At 46.0% G+C, this 19466-nt stretch overlaps 1 protein-coding gene across 1 annotated transcript in view; it reads right to left on the reverse strand.

Moving 5' to 3' along the window:
• Window positions 1-15: 15 nt before the first annotated feature.
• Window positions 16-19466, reverse strand: part of KDM3A (lysine demethylase 3A) — a 53962-nt gene continuing 34511 nt past the window's right edge. The window contains exons 12-26 of the mRNA XM_040993577.1: window positions 18668-18882; window positions 16340-16492; window positions 16128-16223; window positions 15685-15812; window positions 13886-14081; window positions 11683-11855; window positions 11138-11374; window positions 9679-9850; window positions 8929-9016; window positions 7914-8044; window positions 3573-3692; window positions 3354-3493; window positions 1591-1767; window positions 1371-1505; window positions 16-656 (exon numbers count right to left, since the gene is read on the reverse strand). Of these exons, the coding sequence (XP_040849511.1) occupies window positions 576-656; window positions 1371-1505; window positions 1591-1767; window positions 3354-3493; window positions 3573-3692; window positions 7914-8044; window positions 8929-9016; window positions 9679-9850; window positions 11138-11374; window positions 11683-11855; window positions 13886-14081; window positions 15685-15812; window positions 16128-16223; window positions 16340-16492; window positions 18668-18882 (2242 nt within the window). The 3' untranslated portion in view covers window positions 16-575. The remainder of the gene's footprint in view (window positions 657-1370; window positions 1506-1590; window positions 1768-3353; window positions 3494-3572; window positions 3693-7913; window positions 8045-8928; window positions 9017-9678; window positions 9851-11137; window positions 11375-11682; window positions 11856-13885; window positions 14082-15684; window positions 15813-16127; window positions 16224-16339; window positions 16493-18667; window positions 18883-19466) is intronic.

A 19466-nucleotide genomic window follows, 5' to 3' on the forward strand; every position in this document is an offset into this window, starting at 1 on the left:
TAAGCTGAGCTAAAATATTATATGAATATTTTAATGCAAAATGCTTAACACTTAAAATTAGCAAAGCTTCATTTAAATTAAAATTCCATTTAACTAAAGATGGTTAACCCCAAAAATTAATTGTACAGTAGTTGGTTTCTGCTATATAATGCCAGTCCTATGCAACACAGTAAGAACTGCATCATTAGCAATCACTTTCTCCATGGCTCTTCAGGACGCCCAGGGGTGCAGGAGAGGGTGGTGAGACGGGAGAGGAGGGCAGCCGTGTGACCGCACAGGGCTCTGACAGCTGAGGCCACGCTGGCGGAGCAGGGCCTGCGCAGCGCCGCTAAGAGGTTCTGTTTTACAGCTTGGTCAAAGTTCTGCACTAGGTGAGAAAAGTCACAGTTTTTGGATGCATATTCTGTAAATAGTTCCTCCATATACACACTTAGTGTCTGTAAACACTAGAAATATACATTAGACTGAGGTTGGGTACAGTTTAAAAAAGGTGATGAGGTAACATGAGTCTGAGTCCACAGGAAGCCTGCCTGAAGAGTGAACAGCTGCCGGGAACGTCCTTGCAGTGTGCGGGGTCAAGGCTTGCTGAAATTGCACTCGCTTGCTCTCAGCATAGCAACTGCGTCCTTCACTGCGTGGTAGATAACATTCTTCACCTTAAAAAAAAAACATCAAACAGGAGCATAAGATATAAAAATCTGTCACTTTAGGAATAGACTTTCCCACTATATTTTATTTCTCACTTCCTGTCAGAACTTAGAACTGGGTGTTGGGCACGGCACCCGAGTCAGGAAAGGCCGGTACTGTAGGTTCAGCTTACAGCATGGGGCGGAGAGGTGGGGACGGACACTTGGAACACCCAGCTCCTCTCTGCAGCTTGGCGGTCACGGCACCCTGTCCCTCAGGCAGATGCCCAGGTGCAGCAAACATGGCATCATTACCGCCCCTTCATTCCCGGAGATTCACTGCATGCCACCTCAGGTCTCCAAAGACATGGCAGCACTGAAGGTTAAACACAGTGCTCAAGACCCTGGAGGGAGGGAAGGATGCTGTTGTGCCACAGTGGGTTAATCTACTGCATGCAGAGTTAATGGACCCAGGCAACGCACATGGGAGGCCTGGCCAGACAATGGACATTTGGAGAGAGAAGCAGCAGGTGGAAGATCCGCCCCTCCACCTTTCAGATCATTCCATCTAAAACAAAAACCCTGGCTGGCAGCAGAGCCACTAAGAAATCAGATCTCACTTTCAGGATGAAATTTGTTCCTCCTCCACATGAGATCATGGAACTAGATGCCACAACTCTATGTGCAACCATCAAGCGTCCTGTTGCCCAGAGCGGAGGCTGCAGCACGCAGTGCTCTTGTTACCTGCAACTTGTCTTCATGGTTAGTGTGAGTCTGAGACAGGTAACGGAATTCCTGAGTGAGCCAGAAGCAGTGTTTCACATGCTCCGGAGACACAAAATCTTCCGCGACCTTGATACAGCTGTATAAATTATGGACCTGGAAAACACCAAATGCCATCAGCCAGCCAGCCCCAGGACCGGCGGCATATGGGGAGCACAGACAGCGCAGCGGCGGCTCTTGCCTGATGTGGTGCTCCTGCCGGGATGAACACGACGTCCCCGAGAAACTGTACTATGGCCCAGCCTTGAACTCCATACTCCTGCTGAAGACGTTTTCGCAGGGATCGGTCCAAGTACCAGCTCTGGTCGTGAATAGGGTCATGGTCTGCAGGGTTTTCCTGACCTTGCTCCTCTGATACCTGGAACAGAGCAAGGACCCCTGTGCAGCCGAGCAGTGGAAGGCGGTGGGCTCTCCCCCAGGGCTGGCAGCCACCGAGCACTTGGCCTTCCAGCTCAGGGCCGCCACTCAAGGTGAGCAGTTCTCATGGACGGGAACTCAACCAACAAAAATGGGGCAGCCCTGCTGTTGCCTCGTACACGCTAGGACTGGCACTTTCTGAATATTTTGCACAAAGAGGACTTGAACAAAATTTAGTTCTGGGTGTTTAAATGTCAGCTAGCTCAAGCTTCTTAGAAATTATGTGTTGCTTTCTAGGCAAGAAAACAACCATTTGAGTTATGAAATAATTCTCCAAATAGCTAGATTATTTATTTCTTTATCCCCAAATAGCTACAGATTGTTTTACAAAGTCAGATATACAGAGAAGGAGAGACAGAAAGATCTTCCGTTCAACGATTCACTCGCCAAGTGACCGCAACAGCCAGTGGCTGAGCCAATCCAAAGCCAGGAGCCAGGAACTTCCTCCAGGTCTCCCACAAGGGTGCAGGGTCCCAAGGCTTTGGGCTGTCCTCAACTGCTTTCCCAGGCCACAAGCAGGGTGGCTGGATGGGAAGCGGGGTTGCAACCGGTGCCCACATGGGATCCCAGCGCATGCAAGGCGAGGACTTTGGCCACTAAGCCAACGCACTGGGCCCTTATCCTAGTTTCTGAAGCTGGGACAGCATAGACTCAAGGGCCTTGCTCAGAAGCACCTAGACTCACACACACTCCTTGAGGTGCCAGGCAACAGCAACATCCCCCTTTGTCAATGACTGCTACCTGTCAGCCGAGGAGATCTAACAGGGTTCAAACTAAAGATGCTCCCCCTTTTCCAACTGCCCAAAATACAGAGATCTTGTGCAACAATCCTCAGACTTTTCAGTAGAATTACACAGAGAAAGATCTCCCATCTACCGATTTACTCACTCCCCAATGTCCCCAATGGCTACAGCTGGGCCGACCTGAAGCCAGGAGCAGCTTCTGGGTGTCCCACATAAGTGGAAGAGCCCAGGCATGGAGCTCATCAGAAGTAGAGCCACCACGACTTGAACTGGCACCCCATATGGGACACTGGTGCCTGCCCCTAAAGTGATCAAACTTTTAAGGCAATAAAATAGAAGCTGGGGCTGGTGCAGTGTAGGGCTAAGCTCTCATCTACAACACCAGCATCTGGTATGGGAGCACTTCCATGAGTCCCTTTAAAATCACCGGGGAGAGCAAGAGATGGCCCAAGTGCTTAGGCCCTGCCAGCCACATGAGAGCCAGATGGAGTACTCTTGGCTCTGGCCTGGCCCGGCCTGACCCAGTCATCGTGACCATCTGAGGAGTGAGCCAGCAGATAGACAACTTTCTCTGTCTCTCCCTTTCAATTTAATAAATAATCTTTAAAAAAAAAATCTTCAAATGCACCGTGGAGCAGATAAAGGCAGGCCACCACTTTCGAAGAGTCACTGCAGACTGCCCACTCAGACATGCCCATTCAATTTTCCGGGATGTGACAGCCTCCCCCACAAGCCAGTCAGTCCACGACATGCATTTAGCACATGCTAGAGTGCCTCTCCTCACCTTCTTGAGGAATTCTCTGATCTTCTCCGTGTCCTTGGCAGCATAGATGTGCCACAGGGCCCCTGGCTTCTCTTTTCCTTCAATAAATCGCTTTATTGTGAGCTCATCGGAATCTCCATCTTGGATGGTCTTAAGGACTTCTAGAGAGAGAGAAAGCAAATGTGAGACCTCAGGTCCCAGCCCAGTTAGCCAGCCCCATATTTATCCTCAGCAGCATACCTTCCTCTTGCTCGCACTGTCCTTTGGGAATGCCCACATACACCATGACATTGGCTGCATCAGACACATCTAAGTGCAGATTTGTTGTTCCGTATTTCCGATCTTCTGGAGTGATCAATCCTGTGCAAAGAAAATGCCTTTAATCCACTGAAAATGCAGGCTGTCTCTCCCACTAACCAGGAGTCAAAACTTCACTCCATTTATGCAAAAGGAAGGGAACAATGTGTGATATCAAGTTCTCCTGTCCTTTCCATTTTGACACAGTCCCGATTGGGCCCGGCGTGTTGGCCTAGCAGCTAAAGTCCTCGCCTTGAACGCATTGGGATCCCATATGGTTGCCAGTTCTAATGCTGGCGGCCCCGCTTCCCATCCAGCTCCCTGCTTATGGCCTGGGAAAGCAGTTGAGGCAGCCCAAAGCCTTGGGACCCTGCACCCATGTGGGAGACTAGGAGGAAACTCCTGGCTTTGGATTGGCTCAGCCACTGGCTGTTGCGGTCACTTGGGGAGTGAATCATCGAACGGAAGATCTTCCTCTCTGTCTCTCCTCCTCTCTGTATATCTGACTTGTTCCAAAAATAAATCTTTAAAAACAAATAAATAAATCTCTTAAAAAAAAAAAGACTCCTATTTCTGGTGACAGGTAGAACAGGTCCCTGATAGACATCAAAAAGTTTTAAATGTTCTGGAAAGGAAGGAATACTTGGAAGCCAAAAACTAGAAGGCAGACAGGGCAGTGAATCCAAGGCTAGGATTTGCCGAAAGGGTATTTTCTCAGCTTAGGAAGGCTCTAAGGCATAATAAAACTATGCCCCAAGATCCAACACAAGATTGGAAATACAGAAGAGTAGTCGGTTATACCACCACCCACAATGTCAGTATCCCCTATCCAAAGGCAGGTTCAAATCCTGGCGGCTCTGCTTCCAATCCAGGTCCTGCTAATAATGTGCCTGGGAAGCGGAAGATGAGGCCACATGGGAGGCTAACATAGAGCTGCTGGCTTTGACCTGGCCTTGTGGACCAGTTCTCTATCACTCTGCCTTTCAAGCAAAATAATATATATTACATATATATATATATTTTTTTTTTTTTAATTGCGAGTCTAGTAGAAACCTATCACCCACCTGTGCCTAGAGCTGGGGCCTCTACTGGCCACACTCAGTCTAAGTGGAAGCAGTGCCCAGCACCTTCCTTGGTTTTCTTAACTGTAAAAGGAAAAGTGCTCTCCTTGCCAGCTGCCATCTATGACAGCGAGAGAGAAAGGTTGCATCAAGTGCTCTAGTCTGTAGCTCTAACTAGAAGGTCCACCCATAACCGCCTCGGTGCTCATCCTGCTGTGACGGTGCTCCTCAGGTTGGAAAGGAAGGGGAAGCATCGCTCAGAGAGGGCAAACAGAGGCCACCCTGCACACAGGCCAGCTGCGGAAAGTGCCCTGTGCTGTGTGAAATCACAGGACATATGAGATGTAAGTGTCTCGGCGAAGTGGTCAAGATGATCACATCCCATATCAAAGCACCAGGGATTATTCTGATTCCAACTTCCTGCCAATGTACACCCTGGCAGGCAGCAGGAGATGCCTCAAACACTGGGCTCCTGCAACCCACTTGGGAGACCCAGACTGAGTTTCTGGCTCACAGGCAGAGGCTTAACACACTACACCACAAGCTCCTGGCCTTGGTCTGGCCCGGTGGCTCAAAAAGCTAATCTTATGTCTGCCAGCCCATTCCATATGGGCACTGGTTCCAGCCCTGGCCGCTCCACTGTCCTGAAGTGAATGGCTGTTTTTAACTGAGTAATGGATAAATGGGGAGTCACTGCATTAGGTTTCCAAATGTGCAGACCTTGTGGCACAGAGGTAAGCCTCTGCCTGCAGTAGGTGCCAATCTGTGTCATGGCTCTTTCACTTCTGACCCAGCACCTCTGCTAATGGCCTGAGAAAAGCATTAGATGGCCCAGGTATCTGGCCCCCTGCCACCCAATTAGGGAGACCTAGAAGAATCTCTTGGTTTTGGCCTGACCCAGCACTGGCCATTTAGCCATCTGGGGAGTGAACCAGCGGAAGAAGAGCTCTCTATTCCCTCAATCTCTATAACTCTGACTTCAAGAAAATTTTTAAAATGTCTTAAAAAAAAAATTTGCAGTGTTTGGGTCCAGCATGGAAGCCTAATGGTTAAAGTCCTCGGTTTATATGTGCTGGGATCCCATATGGGTGCCAGTTCGTATCCCAGTTACTCCACTTTGCATCTAACTCCTTGCCTGTGGCCTGGGAAAGCAGTGGAGGATGGGGCCAGTATTTAGGCCCCTGCACCCACATGGGAAATCTGGAGGAAGCTCCTGGCTTCAGATCAGCTCAGCTCCGGACATTGTGGTCACTTGGGGAGTGAATCATCGGATGGAGGATCTTCCTCTCTGTCTCCCCTCCTCTCCGTATATCTGCTTTTCCAATAAAAATATATCTTAAAAAAAAAATGTTTATTGGAAAGGCAGAATGGCATTTTAACCACTATGCCAAACATCCCCTAAAAGTAAAACTTACAATAAACCTTGTGGACAGTTATACCCAACAGCATACATGTTTTAAAAAGTCTGATACTGTAAGCTCAAAAGCAGGTTACTAACTGGAAGGGCAGTATGCAAGGAAGCTAACAGAAGTGCTAGAATCCTGAGCACACCGGAGTGATGAGCATAGCCTTCAGGGGGAGGGAGGGCAGGAGAGGGGAGACACCAGGCCTCAGCAGGGTCTGCCTGCTGGCTTGGTCAGGCTACAGTGGATGAAACAAATGTTGTGTGAGACAGAGAGAAACAACGCCAGCCAGCCATTGACCCAGTCTGTCTGGATGCTAGCCTAGCCACAGGCTGCTGCACTTTGATCAAAGCAGTAATCTACTGTTAAGAAGCCAGAACGCAAAGGGAACCAAGACAACAGAGTATCCTCCAGGAAAACACGCTTCCTGTTGAAAACCAAACTCCAATGTTCTCATCTCACACCTGCCATTGGCCACTCCCTTCTATTATCTGAAATTCTAGGTGTATTTTTAAAACTGGGGGTACACCTGGAGCTGGAGAGAGGCTCTACTATGGCCTCCCCAAAGAACCCGTGCACTCCACTTTGAGGATGCCACAAGCCCATCAGTCAATCTTCAAAAATAACCACTTTGAATATTTTCAACCTAAAGGCTTGCTTCTGGATGGAAACAATTTTGTCACAGGAAGCTTTTATAGAATAACACTGCCATCTATTCTGGCTAAAGGAAAGACCTGCAGCCAAGCTACTTAAGCCAAGTAGCTTGATTTGAAAGTGTCTGATAACCACTCTCACCCTGAAGCTCCATGATCACTACAAAGAATGGGTTGATGCTCACCATGCGATACTATGTCACTGACCCTAGAGGGAAAATGCTTCCTTATACACAAAATCATCACAAGCCTTCATGTCAACAGGCTCTGAGGAACATGGAGGAAGGCCCTTGGCTAGGGGCACAGCATGGGCCACAACACAGGCAGGGCTCAATGAGATCACATCCCTGCTGGGCGCCCTGCCACCCTTCCCACGGCTGGAGAGCATGACCAAGACACCAAGAGCAGAACTGTCACCTTCAGGTCTGAGACCACCGAAAGGTGATGAAGAAGTAATTGCAGGAGGAAGGAAAAAAGAAAAAATCAAACTAATTTCCAGTAGGCCTGGAAAAACAGATAGTATACACAGAATTGACTGAAAGTCAAACTAGAATTTAACAATAAATTGTTAACCTATTTCCACATGGCCTACTATGATCCAGGCCTAATTACAGAGCATGTGGTAAGTGGCTGAGGGCACAATGATAACCCTGGAGGAAGACGGTGCACATGTAAGAGCCAATCTTTTATCCCAGAAATTCTGTTAAGACAGCCTACTGAGTTGTATCCAGGCAACAAAAACTGACTTCCAATGTTATTTTTAATACAGATTAAGTGATTAGCTTCTACTCACCAACACAACACTGTGTTTAAGTGCAGATGTTAAAATAGTCGGAGTGCTACCAGACAAACCAAAATACAGAAATGACTAAAGCCATATTCAATGATATGCCATGAACCAATAAAAACTATGTACAAAGTCTTAAACAATACAGAAATGTTTTGTAACATAAAACTATGTGTAGAAGAGAGAAAAAAACTGCACGTCCTACAGCTCAGCTGTGAAAAGCAAAGGCACATACCTGTGGCCAAGAACAGGGGAGTACGCAGAATGAAGGCTGCCTCTGTGCCAAGCATTAGGAGTATGATCCAAAAAACAGATTTTTTCAAATATCTGACTTGTTTTACTTCCATTACAATTTTTATAAAGATAGCTGTTTCTCTTACCGTAAGCATTATACATTTTGGGACCCAGATCTGGCCTGACAAAGTAGTTTGGCAACCTGGAGGCTAAATTCAGCTTGCCATCTCGCCGTGTATACTCTGGCAATGGAATGTTGGCCATCAGATCATCAAACCTAGGACAGGAAAACAGGAAATTTGCAAATCAAGCTTTCCTTTCAAATGCAGGATTTTCTGACTTGCTTTGTTCCTTACATGCTACAAGGAATGTATCTGTGATCATGGATATGGAAATCATTAATAAGCTTAGAATTACAGTAGTTACCAAAAAAGCTACACTCTTTGCTAAACCACACAAATGTGTGAAATGATCTGAAATATTTCAAGTAAAAGAGCTGGGCAATGAGTAACTGATAGGAAGTGACACCCAAGGTTACATAATGCATCAGCTGTGAGGATCTTATTCAGTTTCAAACTCAAAACCAGAAAAAGGGATTTCCCAATTCAGATAACTTGTCTTAACTCAGTGACTTTTACTTATAGACTGGACTCTGACACATCTGAACCCACGACTGTCTCCAAACAGCCTTGCCAGTTCAAGTCAGCCTGTTCTCTGGCATAAAACCAATTGGAAAATGTATGTCACTTTCCTTAGCCAGATGTAAAAGTCAGATCCTCATCTCACTAAAAATACACACCTCAGGGTTGGCACTGTGGCTTGGCAGGTTAAGCCGCTGCTGTGATACCAGCAGCCCACTGGCAACAGTTGTTCCAGTCCAGTTCCCTGCTAGTGTACCCGGGAGACCAGTGGAAAATGTCTGCTGCAGCCACTTGGGAAGTGAACCAGTGGATGGAAGACCTCGAACTCTGCTCTCAAATAAATAAAACTAAAAGGAAAAAAATGCAACCTCCCCAAAAGTTACCAACCAGAAATGAAAAAATCCGCACCAGTAAAACTATTAAACTTTCATATTTCCCAGAAAACTAGTATCTCAGTGCCTCAGAAAAGGGACCCTACAAGTTACGAATAGAACTGTGTCTCCCCACATTCCTATCATACCTAGAAGGCATCATATCTCTGAAGTCTTCTCCGGGTGGCCAGTCCTTAAGTTTCAACACCATTGGTTCTTTTTCATTTTTCAACCGATCTGAAGGTAATCAGAATACATGAATTATAGCTATTCATAATCAAACAAAAAGAATGACAACAAATGAGCAGTTTACACCTCCATGATGCAAATAAAATATTTATCTCTACAGAATTTTCATAATCTGATACATTGAGTATTGCCACTGATACCCTGCAAGCAGGAAGAGGCAGCAAAGCAAACATCATTAACTAAGTGGTCTGTTTAGCATTCTCTTTTCTAGATGCTCTCTTGGTGAACTGCTCCTGTTTACTCCCCTTTGCCCATGACATGCAGGGGGTTTCCACAACTATTTTTCTCAGATTGAGCGTTCCAACAATGTTCTGGGAGAAGCAAGCAGCCAAACTAACCAACAGTACAACACTTTAACAATCAAAAGCCACGTGTGTTTATTAAATGCAATTTTCTGAGGCCAGCATGAAAGAGGAACGACTTGTTTGGGTCAGAGAGAAATTGAGATAACTGTTCTTCTGTCCAGGGAGTAACTACCAGGACCAACATCTCTCCCATTCTGTTTTCTGGGTGATACTTATAACAAAGTAATGCCACAGTGCAAGAGCATTTAACTGTGAAAAGGGGAGGACAGACACTAACTCTAAGCTCCGAAGTCTAGAAAACGACCCCCCATGGCCTCCTCTCTTCAGCAAATCTTTCATACATACTTGGAACGTCTTCAAATCCATCCCAGAAGTCTCCTACTGTGGCTCCTGTGATGATTTCATTGGTCCTACAATTCACTAGGTCGACTTCCTGCTCACCAAACTCTTTCCTGAAGGATTCGGGTTTCCAGAGTTCAGTGTTCAACTTGTGATGCACTCCTGACACCATCACTGGCTACAGAAGAGAGGGAACGTTAGTCTCAACTCTGCCCTCCCGGCCCGCGTCCGCAGGCGGTTCCTCTTCACAGCACTGCAGGCTCATTCTGCCCGCAGTCTCGGCAGGTGAGTGAAGGAGCAGCCTGCTTTCCTGGCCTCCCATGGTGGCTCTAAACCCACTGCTCAGCTGCTACTCACCCTTGCTTGCATGTGAGTATACTATAGGAGGACCTGCTGAGCAGCGCCCATCAAGGCCCAGGCCAGGCAGCAGAAGTGATGGAGGCCAGGACCACCAGCAGCTGCCCAGCCACAGCGAGGGCGGTGCTGCTGCCCCTCTGCCTGCAGCCTACTCTTGGCAGACAGCAAAGCACTTCTGTGGTCAAAGCTTCCGGTCCAAGCCAGAAGTCCTGATCTTGATGTTAAATAGCTGGATTTTTAATTCTTACATAAGACAAGAGCTGCTGGTAGGGTATATGCAGCGTATCACCTTCCAGTGTCTATATGTTATGAGTAGATGACCAAATTGCTTTTATACACAGGAATGAAAACAGTTTTCTATTTGGTAGTTCCCCCAAATTCTTGTTCAGGAGCAAGGTGTTCCCTTAGAGGGCATACCACTGGCCACAAGATCAGCCAAAGAACCGAAACACAGACCCATAATACAAAAGCCCAGGAACATACCTACAAGCATAGCAACCAGAACATTAGATCCCACAATGCTACTCTTAAAGACCCAGACAAGCTTCCTGACTCCTCCTAGCATTGGATTTGCCCACCCCTTGGTGTTGCACAGTGGGGCTTGGGGAATGCACCAGTGGAGGGAAGCTGCCCCTTTCTACTTTTCTGATAAGTAACCAATTAATGACAGGAAACAAGCACTCTGGGGGGCTGCAGCAGAATTTCATGATCAGAGGGCTCTCACCCAGCTCAAACTGCCTTTACCACAATACACGGAGCCAGAGCTATACAACTATATCTCAGTTTTGGTCTAACTCCTGCCACCCACCGGCCTCTTCAGCACACATGCGCTTCCCCTATTCAAGTTCGCAATGCAAGATCGCGAAGACTGGATATTCTTGTCAAAAAACCAGTGACAACTGGTTGGAAGTGATCAGAAGTTCACTGGAAAAAAAGAGCTCAGGAAAGTTTGCCATTCCAAGTAAGGAGTGGCCACACCCCACCCTAAGTTTATCTGCCCCAAACAGAGAAGTATGAAATCCTTAGAGAAACTGGCGTGGGGTTCTCAGAAGCGTGCTGACAACCCGAGAGAGGAGCGCTCGGCCTGCACAAGCAGAAGCCTCATTACCTGTCCTTGTTTCCAGCACTCCCGAAACACATTCCAGTTGCTCTTGTTGTTGGGATCTTGCAAGCACAGCAAGCGGTTATCACAGAGCCAGTAGTGGGGGGTGTCAAAGCCCAGAATGCTGGGCTTGATCGTCAGTCCTTGAGGCCTCTTTGCCACATCACTAGAAGTCTTGTTTTGCACCAAAGAGGCAAAGATGTCATCAAGGATTTTTGGTGTGTTCTTGAGTCCATTTTCTGTCTGGAGTTAAGAAAGAACATGCATCTTAAATAGTGCTGCCCATTAATACTCCATTCCTTTAACTGCAGGAAGAGTACAAGCCAAGCCCTCCCCTACTCCTACCTAAGAAGTGGGTACAGGAAGAAATGTACTGGGACAAAGTGGCCCAGTCCAGCGCACTGATCCTGTACTCTGTACTGGCCACCTGCCAGTGCTCAGGCTCCGCCCACAAAGCAAGCAGGTGCTCGCGGCCTTCTTCCCACCGTCTCTGCCTGCTCTATTTCTGTGCGACTCCACAAAGTGGAGAACACATGACAACAAAAACATACCTTTCCTGCAGAGGAATTCAAGAGGTTCCGGAGGAAGCCAGAATTGTTGTTGCTTACGGGTGTCAAAATTGTGCTGTTAAAGGTATGGAGGACTGTACTGGATTTGTTCAAGGGAGGGAGAGGTGGAAGGCATTTGATTTCATTCTTTAAAATTGGCATTGTTGGTTGTTTTTCTAAAACAAAATAAACATCAACGTGAAAAAATCATTCTGAAAGGCATATTTGGCATCTTCTAACAGATTCACTTTAGAAAGTAATTCCCAATGGATATTAATAGGTATCCAATATTCAAATACTGGCTATAATAAGTGGTATTTTAAAAACTTGTATTTTCTATTTGTTTCTGATAATATAAACGTAACTGACTTTTGAAAGCTGACCTTGCATCTAGCAACCTGGATGACATTTTTAGTGAAGGCAGATTCTTTTCCAGCTTTCACATGTATGGTTTACGAAGAACTGATAGCATTACTTCTCCACTTTATTACTTTCTAAAAAAATATGCACTTTATTTATTTTTTAATATTTTTATTTAATTTTTGAATTATGTGGTACAATTTCGTATAGACTGGGATTCCCCACAAACTCCCACCCCTCGACAGATTTTCCTCATTTAGCTACAATGGTATAGTCCTTCATAAGAAATCATAATTATATCAGTCTCTTATTTAAGTGGATGTACTTTATTTTTATTTGAAAGGCAAAATTCCTGAAAGAGGAGGAGGAAGGGATGAGGGTGGTTCACTCCAAATAGACATAACAGCCAGAGGTGAGTCAATCGGGAGTCAGGGACCAGAAGCTTCTTCCGGGTCTCCCAAGGGGGTCCAGGGGCCCTAGGACTTAAGCCATCCCTCTGCTGCTTTCCCAGACTGTAAGCACGAAACTGGATCAGAAGTGGAGCAGCTGGGAAACGAACCAGCATGCGCATGGAGTGCTGGTGCTGTAACCCTAAGCTTTGTCGTGAACCGCGCTATAGCACCTATCCCTTTTTCCTCCTCTGACTTCGCTGCACTGGCCTGGACTTCGGCACAATGCTTACTGAAGTAGTGATAACACGTATGCCTGCATCATCCCTGAACCCAGGAGGAAACTGTTAAAAAGTAATCAAAGAAATTCAACTGCTATTTGTGATGTTTGCTATCAGGTTTTTGTAGAAATTCTCAACTAGGGATGTTTCCTTATATTCTTACAAGTTTTTAAAATATCCTAAGTAGGCATTTAACTAAGTGTTTTGTTGGGGCCAGCACTGTGGCAAAGCAGGTAACAACGCCAGTATCCCGTATGGGTGCCAAACTGAGTCTTAGCTGTTCCACTTCCAAACCTGCTAGCAGCCTGGGAGAACAGATGACCCAAGTGCCTAGGCCCTTGCCATCCCTGTGAAAACCCAGAGGAATCCTGGTTCCTGGTTTGGGCCTCGCCCAGCCTGGCTATTGCAGTCGTCTGAAATAAGAAGATTTTCCTTTCTTTCTCTCTTACAGAGGATACTTTCAAAATAAATATTAACATTTTTTCCTTTAATATTATACAACTCTATACATTATCTCTATTTCTAGAAAAACTTGCTTGGTAATACTATGCAAGATATTTATTAGTGGTATCAAATTTGATTCATTAAAATTTTGCTTAGTATCTTTACATGAAAAAAACTCACCTATTTTCCTCTTGTAACAGAACTAGGAAGCACAATTCTTCCAACAATAACATTTCTCTATGGCGATACTGTTAGTATTAGCATTGCAAGGTAATTGCAAGAACAAAACTAAACTGGCACAATCTGGTTTGGACACGGCTGAAAGGTGTGGACTTAGTTCTATAGAGTCCCAGCTTGGCCCCACTCTGTTCTTGCCAGTCTCTGCCTTTCCCAGTGTTCCACAGGCACCAAAAACCATCTTCGGCACTGCATTTTAAAACCACTTTTACTTGCGCAGGTTCCACAATGATTAAAGGAGCCACTTTCACTGCACAAGACTTTTTTTTTTTTTTGCTTTATCACTCAACTCTTAAAAACCAACAGGGTATTACGCTTGAAATGCTCTCTCTTCAGATTTCCATGCGGATCAGAGGCCCTTCTTCCAAATGGAATAGAGACAGGGACAGGACTGCGACTTACTCCTTTTACATGAGCCTCAAACCACGGCTGCTCAGCCCTCCTGTGTGGACCACAGCACATAGGAACAGACAGCAAAGCAGGGATAATACTCACCCTTGTTCTCCTTGTTGACGTTGCCACTGGTCAGGTCTGCCAACCAGTTTAAAGGAGATGGGCTGGCTGGACAGGTGGCCTTGCCACTGCCTGCTGGCTTGGAGGCGGCTTCTGCCCCCAAGGCGGCTGGCTCCTGCACCGGGGAGCTCTGCTGGAGCGTGGCGCCCACGGCCGGCTTTTCTCCAGCTGGGGGCGGCTGTGTGAAGACCAAAGGGACATTGACTTCAGCTGCAGAATGACATTTCCTTTCCATACCTTCTCTAACAGCCCACAGCATGAGGGAAATATTCCAAATAAAGCCACCTGACACACAGCCCAGGATGCCACCACAGCTGGCATCATCCTGCAGCAACAGGGCAGAACTACCAGGCAGGAAAGATTTTCACTTTAACTTCTAAGGATCACTAATGAAAACCTGAAACACAATGACAATTTAAACAAGACCTTTTTCTGCTACCTCTTCATCATCAGCCTCATGCTTTACACACATCCCTAGCTCTCCCCGTACTGTGCTGCTTTAAAAACGGCCCAGTTTGTTCCTGTCTCCCTGATGAACTCACCCCAGAATCCAGAATGAATGAATGAATGAATGAATGGATGAGGGTGGAAAAGGACAGAGAAAGCTATGCCTCCAGAAGGGACCAGAACACAAAAAAGGGGAAAATGCTTTTCAGTTAGCATTAAGAAAGAGGAGGAGCTCTTAAAAGAACTCAATCATATACTGAAAAGAAAAAAAAAAACTCAGAAAGCTCAGGCATTTCTGTTACATGTATATATTTTTAATGCTGCAGGAGCAGGCACTGTCAAACAAATTAAACTACTGCTTAGCGCACCCACATCCCATTGTCGGAGTGCATCCTGGGAGGTGGTGTGCGGGCAGGTGATGGCTTAACTACTTGAGTCCTGCAAGTGGGAGACTGATGGAATTCCTGGCTCCTGGCTAAGCAAAGTGAACCAGTGCATGGAAGATTTCTGTCAATTTGCTTTCTTTCAAATAAGTAGGTAAACACTGTAAAAAAGCCAAAAACCTGCCTTGAAGACTGGCTGGCGAGTTTATACGTATGTGAGAATATGGGGCAAGTGTATCAAATGCTTGTTGGTCCAGGCCTGCCTGCAGCAGTGATGTAATTCTGTGCCGCCAGGTATCAGGACAGCTTACTTCAGTTCTGACTGGAAAAACATCTGCTGCCCCCGTGCTGCTTCAATGGCAATGCTTTATGAAAATGTAAAAACCTACCTACAAAACTGTCACATAATGCAATGTAATTAATTAAAAAAAAAAAAGTAAAAAAATCTCTGATTACTAACAACAAATGTGGGCTCATGACTACCAGGGTGAGACATATACACACACAGACAGGGACAGATGTGACACAGGAATGAGATGGATGCCACAAGAGGCCTGGGACAAAGATAACAAAAGCTTCATTTCATTGTCATTTCCTTTAAATAATTTACATATAGATAAATACATTCAGTAATTTAAAATATTTTAAAGCTCAGCCGATTATTTTGCCGTAAAACATGAGTTTAAAAAAAAATAATGTAAAACTCAACAGCAAAATATCAGACTATAAAAGAGATTTTTGTTTTTTCAAGGAAGAAAAATAGACCATCTTTAGTACCAAAAGAGGCCATGGAAGAGATCCACAAAAGGGAACTGTGGGAGTGGCTCTCTGAACTGTAGCATGAAGCAGCTGTGCCCAAGCTCCTTTCAAATGCACTGTAGGAATCCCTGGGTTATTTACAAAACAGACAACAAGCACAAGGATGGGTGAATCTAGCATAAGCAGCAATACCTGTTTTATGTCTTCCTTTGAGGCTGGCTTTGAAAAGAGTTTGAATTGCCTGTTTGAACAGGGACAATTTGCCTTTATTCCCCATTTTGCTCTTACAGAATGAACAATGTCTCCAACATCATAGAGGGCTAAAAAAAAAAAGGGGGGGGGACACAAAGGCACACATCTGAACAAGGGTATCAGGCCCTTTGAACATCCACATCACAGACTGCCGAGGGAGGCCGCACAGCAGCCCCGCCTTCCCACCCTGCACACTGCCTCCCCAAAGGCACAGAACAGCCTTAAGGCCTTGACCAAAAGGCACTGGCAGCGTCACTGAAGGCACTGTGGGTAACTGACAGCCTGCACTGAAGCAAGGCGAGCACTCACACTACAGAGTAAAACCCAGCCCCTCTGCCTTGACCAGCGCAAGGAGAAAGGAGAGCATTAGCCATGTGGAATACCTTTTCCAGGAATGATCTGGGTGGGCATTAAGTTCTCCGGTTCATGTATCTGACTCTTCACACATCTTAACCAGGAGAAGGTCTTATAAGCAGCACCTGTGAAGAAGGACTTTGTAGGACCTGTCCTTCAAGACCCTCAGCCCCGTGGACCCCACAAGCTGGCCACTAAGCAGCCAAGTGTGTTTGGGCAGAAGAATCAAATCGGTTCTCACTCTGTTGGCAGTTCTTCTTTTTCATCCGGTAGCAATCCACACACACTCCGAACCCACACCGAGGACACACCCAGTGCAGATTGAAGATGGTGGTATCACACACATCACACATCTCTCGCACACCTTTGACAGCTCGTTTCCAGGCAACCTGTCCTGCAAAAACAAACAGGTCATTTAGTCGTGGGGAGAAGGCTTCCAGAAGTCAGCCATGAGGGACACGGGATGGGGGAGCTGCCATTCCTCCCTGCTAGGCCTTCCTCACGAGTGGGTCTCCTGCAGGCAGTTCTCCTTCTCCCTTTCAGTAATCCCACCAACTAGCATTTGTACTTTATAGTTGGGCCTCCTCATTCTGTGTATGCTCAGGCGGTTTTACCCCCTTATAGGAAATGAAACTCTGCTTGAGCAGAGAATCCCTGCTCAGATGTACAACAATAGCTGTGTAAGTTGCAGCTCAGATACAGATGGCTCTTGACCTGTTGGTTCACGAGTCCCTCAGAGAATCTGAAGGCTTTCTGCAACAGGGCAGGGTGACGTAGGCACACTAACCAGACATCCTCGGGCATAATCCAGGACTCCAAGAATCCAAGAATTGTTCTAATGGCCAATATCTGCCCCTTGGAGAGAGAAGCCTGCCAGGGGCTAGGCAGACCCCTGGACTGCCTACCCTGGCATGAAGAAATATCCAACCCAATGCCCTCTCCAAGTAGTAGAAACCTCCCAGAGAAAGAGCAAAAAGAGGAGACACACTTGCAGGTCACGGACGAACCCAACATCTGCTGACCAGAATTCCTCTGGCAGTCAGTCTCTCTCCTCAGCACTGGACCAATCCTGCTACATTCTTGTTCTTTGACGAGTTCTCCTTTCTGTAATCTAGTCTGTGGTTGAGGTACTTTTCTTTTTACACATCAGACTTTAGCAACTTCACCTTGGTCATTTGGGTTCTTACTTCTTAACCTATTCAGTGACTGCTTCTGAGTCAAAGGAGAATGGCTGAGATCTGCATGCTGATCTCTTGTCCAGAGAAAAGCCCCGTGAGGAATGCTGCACTGCACACACAGCATCACTCACGGCACCCTTCCCTCCCGTCTGCCCTGCTCACCACGAAGCACAAACTGACCACTCAATGTGGCAAAGAGCAAAGGTTAATAACAGATCTTCAAGGAGGAGAGAATTTGATTATATTCCCAAAAGATCACTATGTGCCTTTTTGTGTATGGAGAACAAATACATCTTTCACATGACTCACCTGTAGCAAAGAACAAAGAAATCCCCTACTATAACACCCTGCTGAAGCCAACTGATGTTTTTCATAAAGTTAGTTTATGTCATGGTCATTCGTGTACCATCACCAGACCTGCTACTTGTGAATTCTTCACATCGCACTTACTTTAATGTGTTCAGTAAGGAAATTTTTTGTCCTGCTAAAAACGGAAAATCAGTATCACTTGTCCCAATTAGACTGCAGGAGGAAAAAGCTTAACCAGATTCTTAAGCCTCTGCTACCTGCACCAAAAAGAAAAATTCCAAAACTGCTCCTTCAGCATGGCTCTGGTTGCCCGAGAACATCACAACTGCCTTTCCTCCACCCAGCTCTGCCTCCTGCTGCGGGGAACACCTCAGTACCTATTCTTTGGAATGAGATGGAACAGCATCCACACTATCCAATAATACTGTGAAGCTGGCTTCCGAGAGCCGAAACCAAAATTCTTACAATTGGTAAGGACACTTGATTTCAAGCATATTTAAGTCAAGTCTGAAAAGATTGACAACACTTTTAACTTTTAACCATTTTGGAATGTGATGTCATGATGGAGTGCAGTCCTAGTGTGGCACCCATGCTGGTGCCTTGGCTTAGAGGGCAGCTGGATGGAGTGAGACTGCTCCCGAAGAGTAGAGGACATACACACACACCTTCAAATCTTGGTGCTAACAGCATCAGTCCCACCAGAGTTTATTTCACTCGCAAACCTGGGGCCCTGCTTCTGCCTCAGAAGGAAGATTCTGACTTCTCTGAAATGTCTTTCTAAGAGCCTTTGTCTTTGGCCATTCCTGTGTGACAAATAAGCATCACTAATGAGCCTCAGCCTTATCTTTCCTAACAAAAAGAAGCTCCACTTCCTTGATAACCCTCTCCACCCACCCCCCCCCCCGCCCGCCCCAAAAGCTCCACAGACAGATGACTGATCCTGATTAAACTTACAGTGTCTCATTATGTCAAAATCATCTGAACTGGCGAAAATGAAACCCAGACAATTGGGATTTAGGTGTCACTTAGGAACAAAAGTCAATTTGGACTCAAAAATCCTACCCACTAAGAGATGCTCTTACTGTGTGGCTCAATGGTTGACATAGCTTCCTTTTCAGAAATCACCATTTGACAGAAGTGGTCTCCAATGTTGGCCAGGATGTACTTGGCTGTGTCCAAATCAGTCCCCACAACATTTTTGGTCAAAGGTAACCACAAGCCAATTGCTTCCGTGTCATACTTGTTTGGTGTTAAGAAGCCTTCCACTCTCAACACACCATGTTTGTTGAATTGTAACCTAGAAATGAGGGTAAAAAATGGGTAAGTATGTTTGTTTTCAACAAAATTGGTTTATGACCTGTAATTACTACTTTAATAAAACCCTTTCCAGTTTTCTACAATCTCCATGGCTATTGTCAATTATTTCCCAATGTCAACAAAAAAAGATCCTCCCCACCTCTGCATAAAAAAGAGATGCCGCCACTTTGTAATCAAACCAAGAAACAACCACACTGCCTCCCAGACAGTCGTTCAACCTGTCAGACTTGGGAGTGAAGAGCAAGGAAAACCACAGGTTACCACAGTGGCAAGCTGGTAACAAGCAGGCGAGAACTCAGCTAATCAGGTCTGAACAGGACTCTGCTTTAAACACAAAGCTCCACAAGGAGAGGGCAACCCTAGACAGTCACCAAGTAGTGGCTGTGCTGCTCTGTGGGACAGTGTGCTGCACCCCACAGGAACTGGGGTGTACACTCTGGCTTGGGCTCCTGAAATCAGAGGAAGCGACAGGATAGGCGAGAACACTGCCTTTGCATCTGTACTCCATACTGGAGAACACGTGAGCTCTCTACTAAGTTATGTAACACTTTTGAAATTTTAAAT

Source organism: Ochotona curzoniae, unplaced genomic scaffold (genome assembly GCF_017591425.1).
Source record: "Ochotona curzoniae isolate NIBS_2020 unplaced genomic scaffold, NIBS_Ocur_1.0 contig_883, whole genome shotgun sequence".
In the NCBI taxonomy this organism is placed as follows: domain Eukaryota; kingdom Metazoa; phylum Chordata; class Mammalia; order Lagomorpha; family Ochotonidae; genus Ochotona; species Ochotona curzoniae.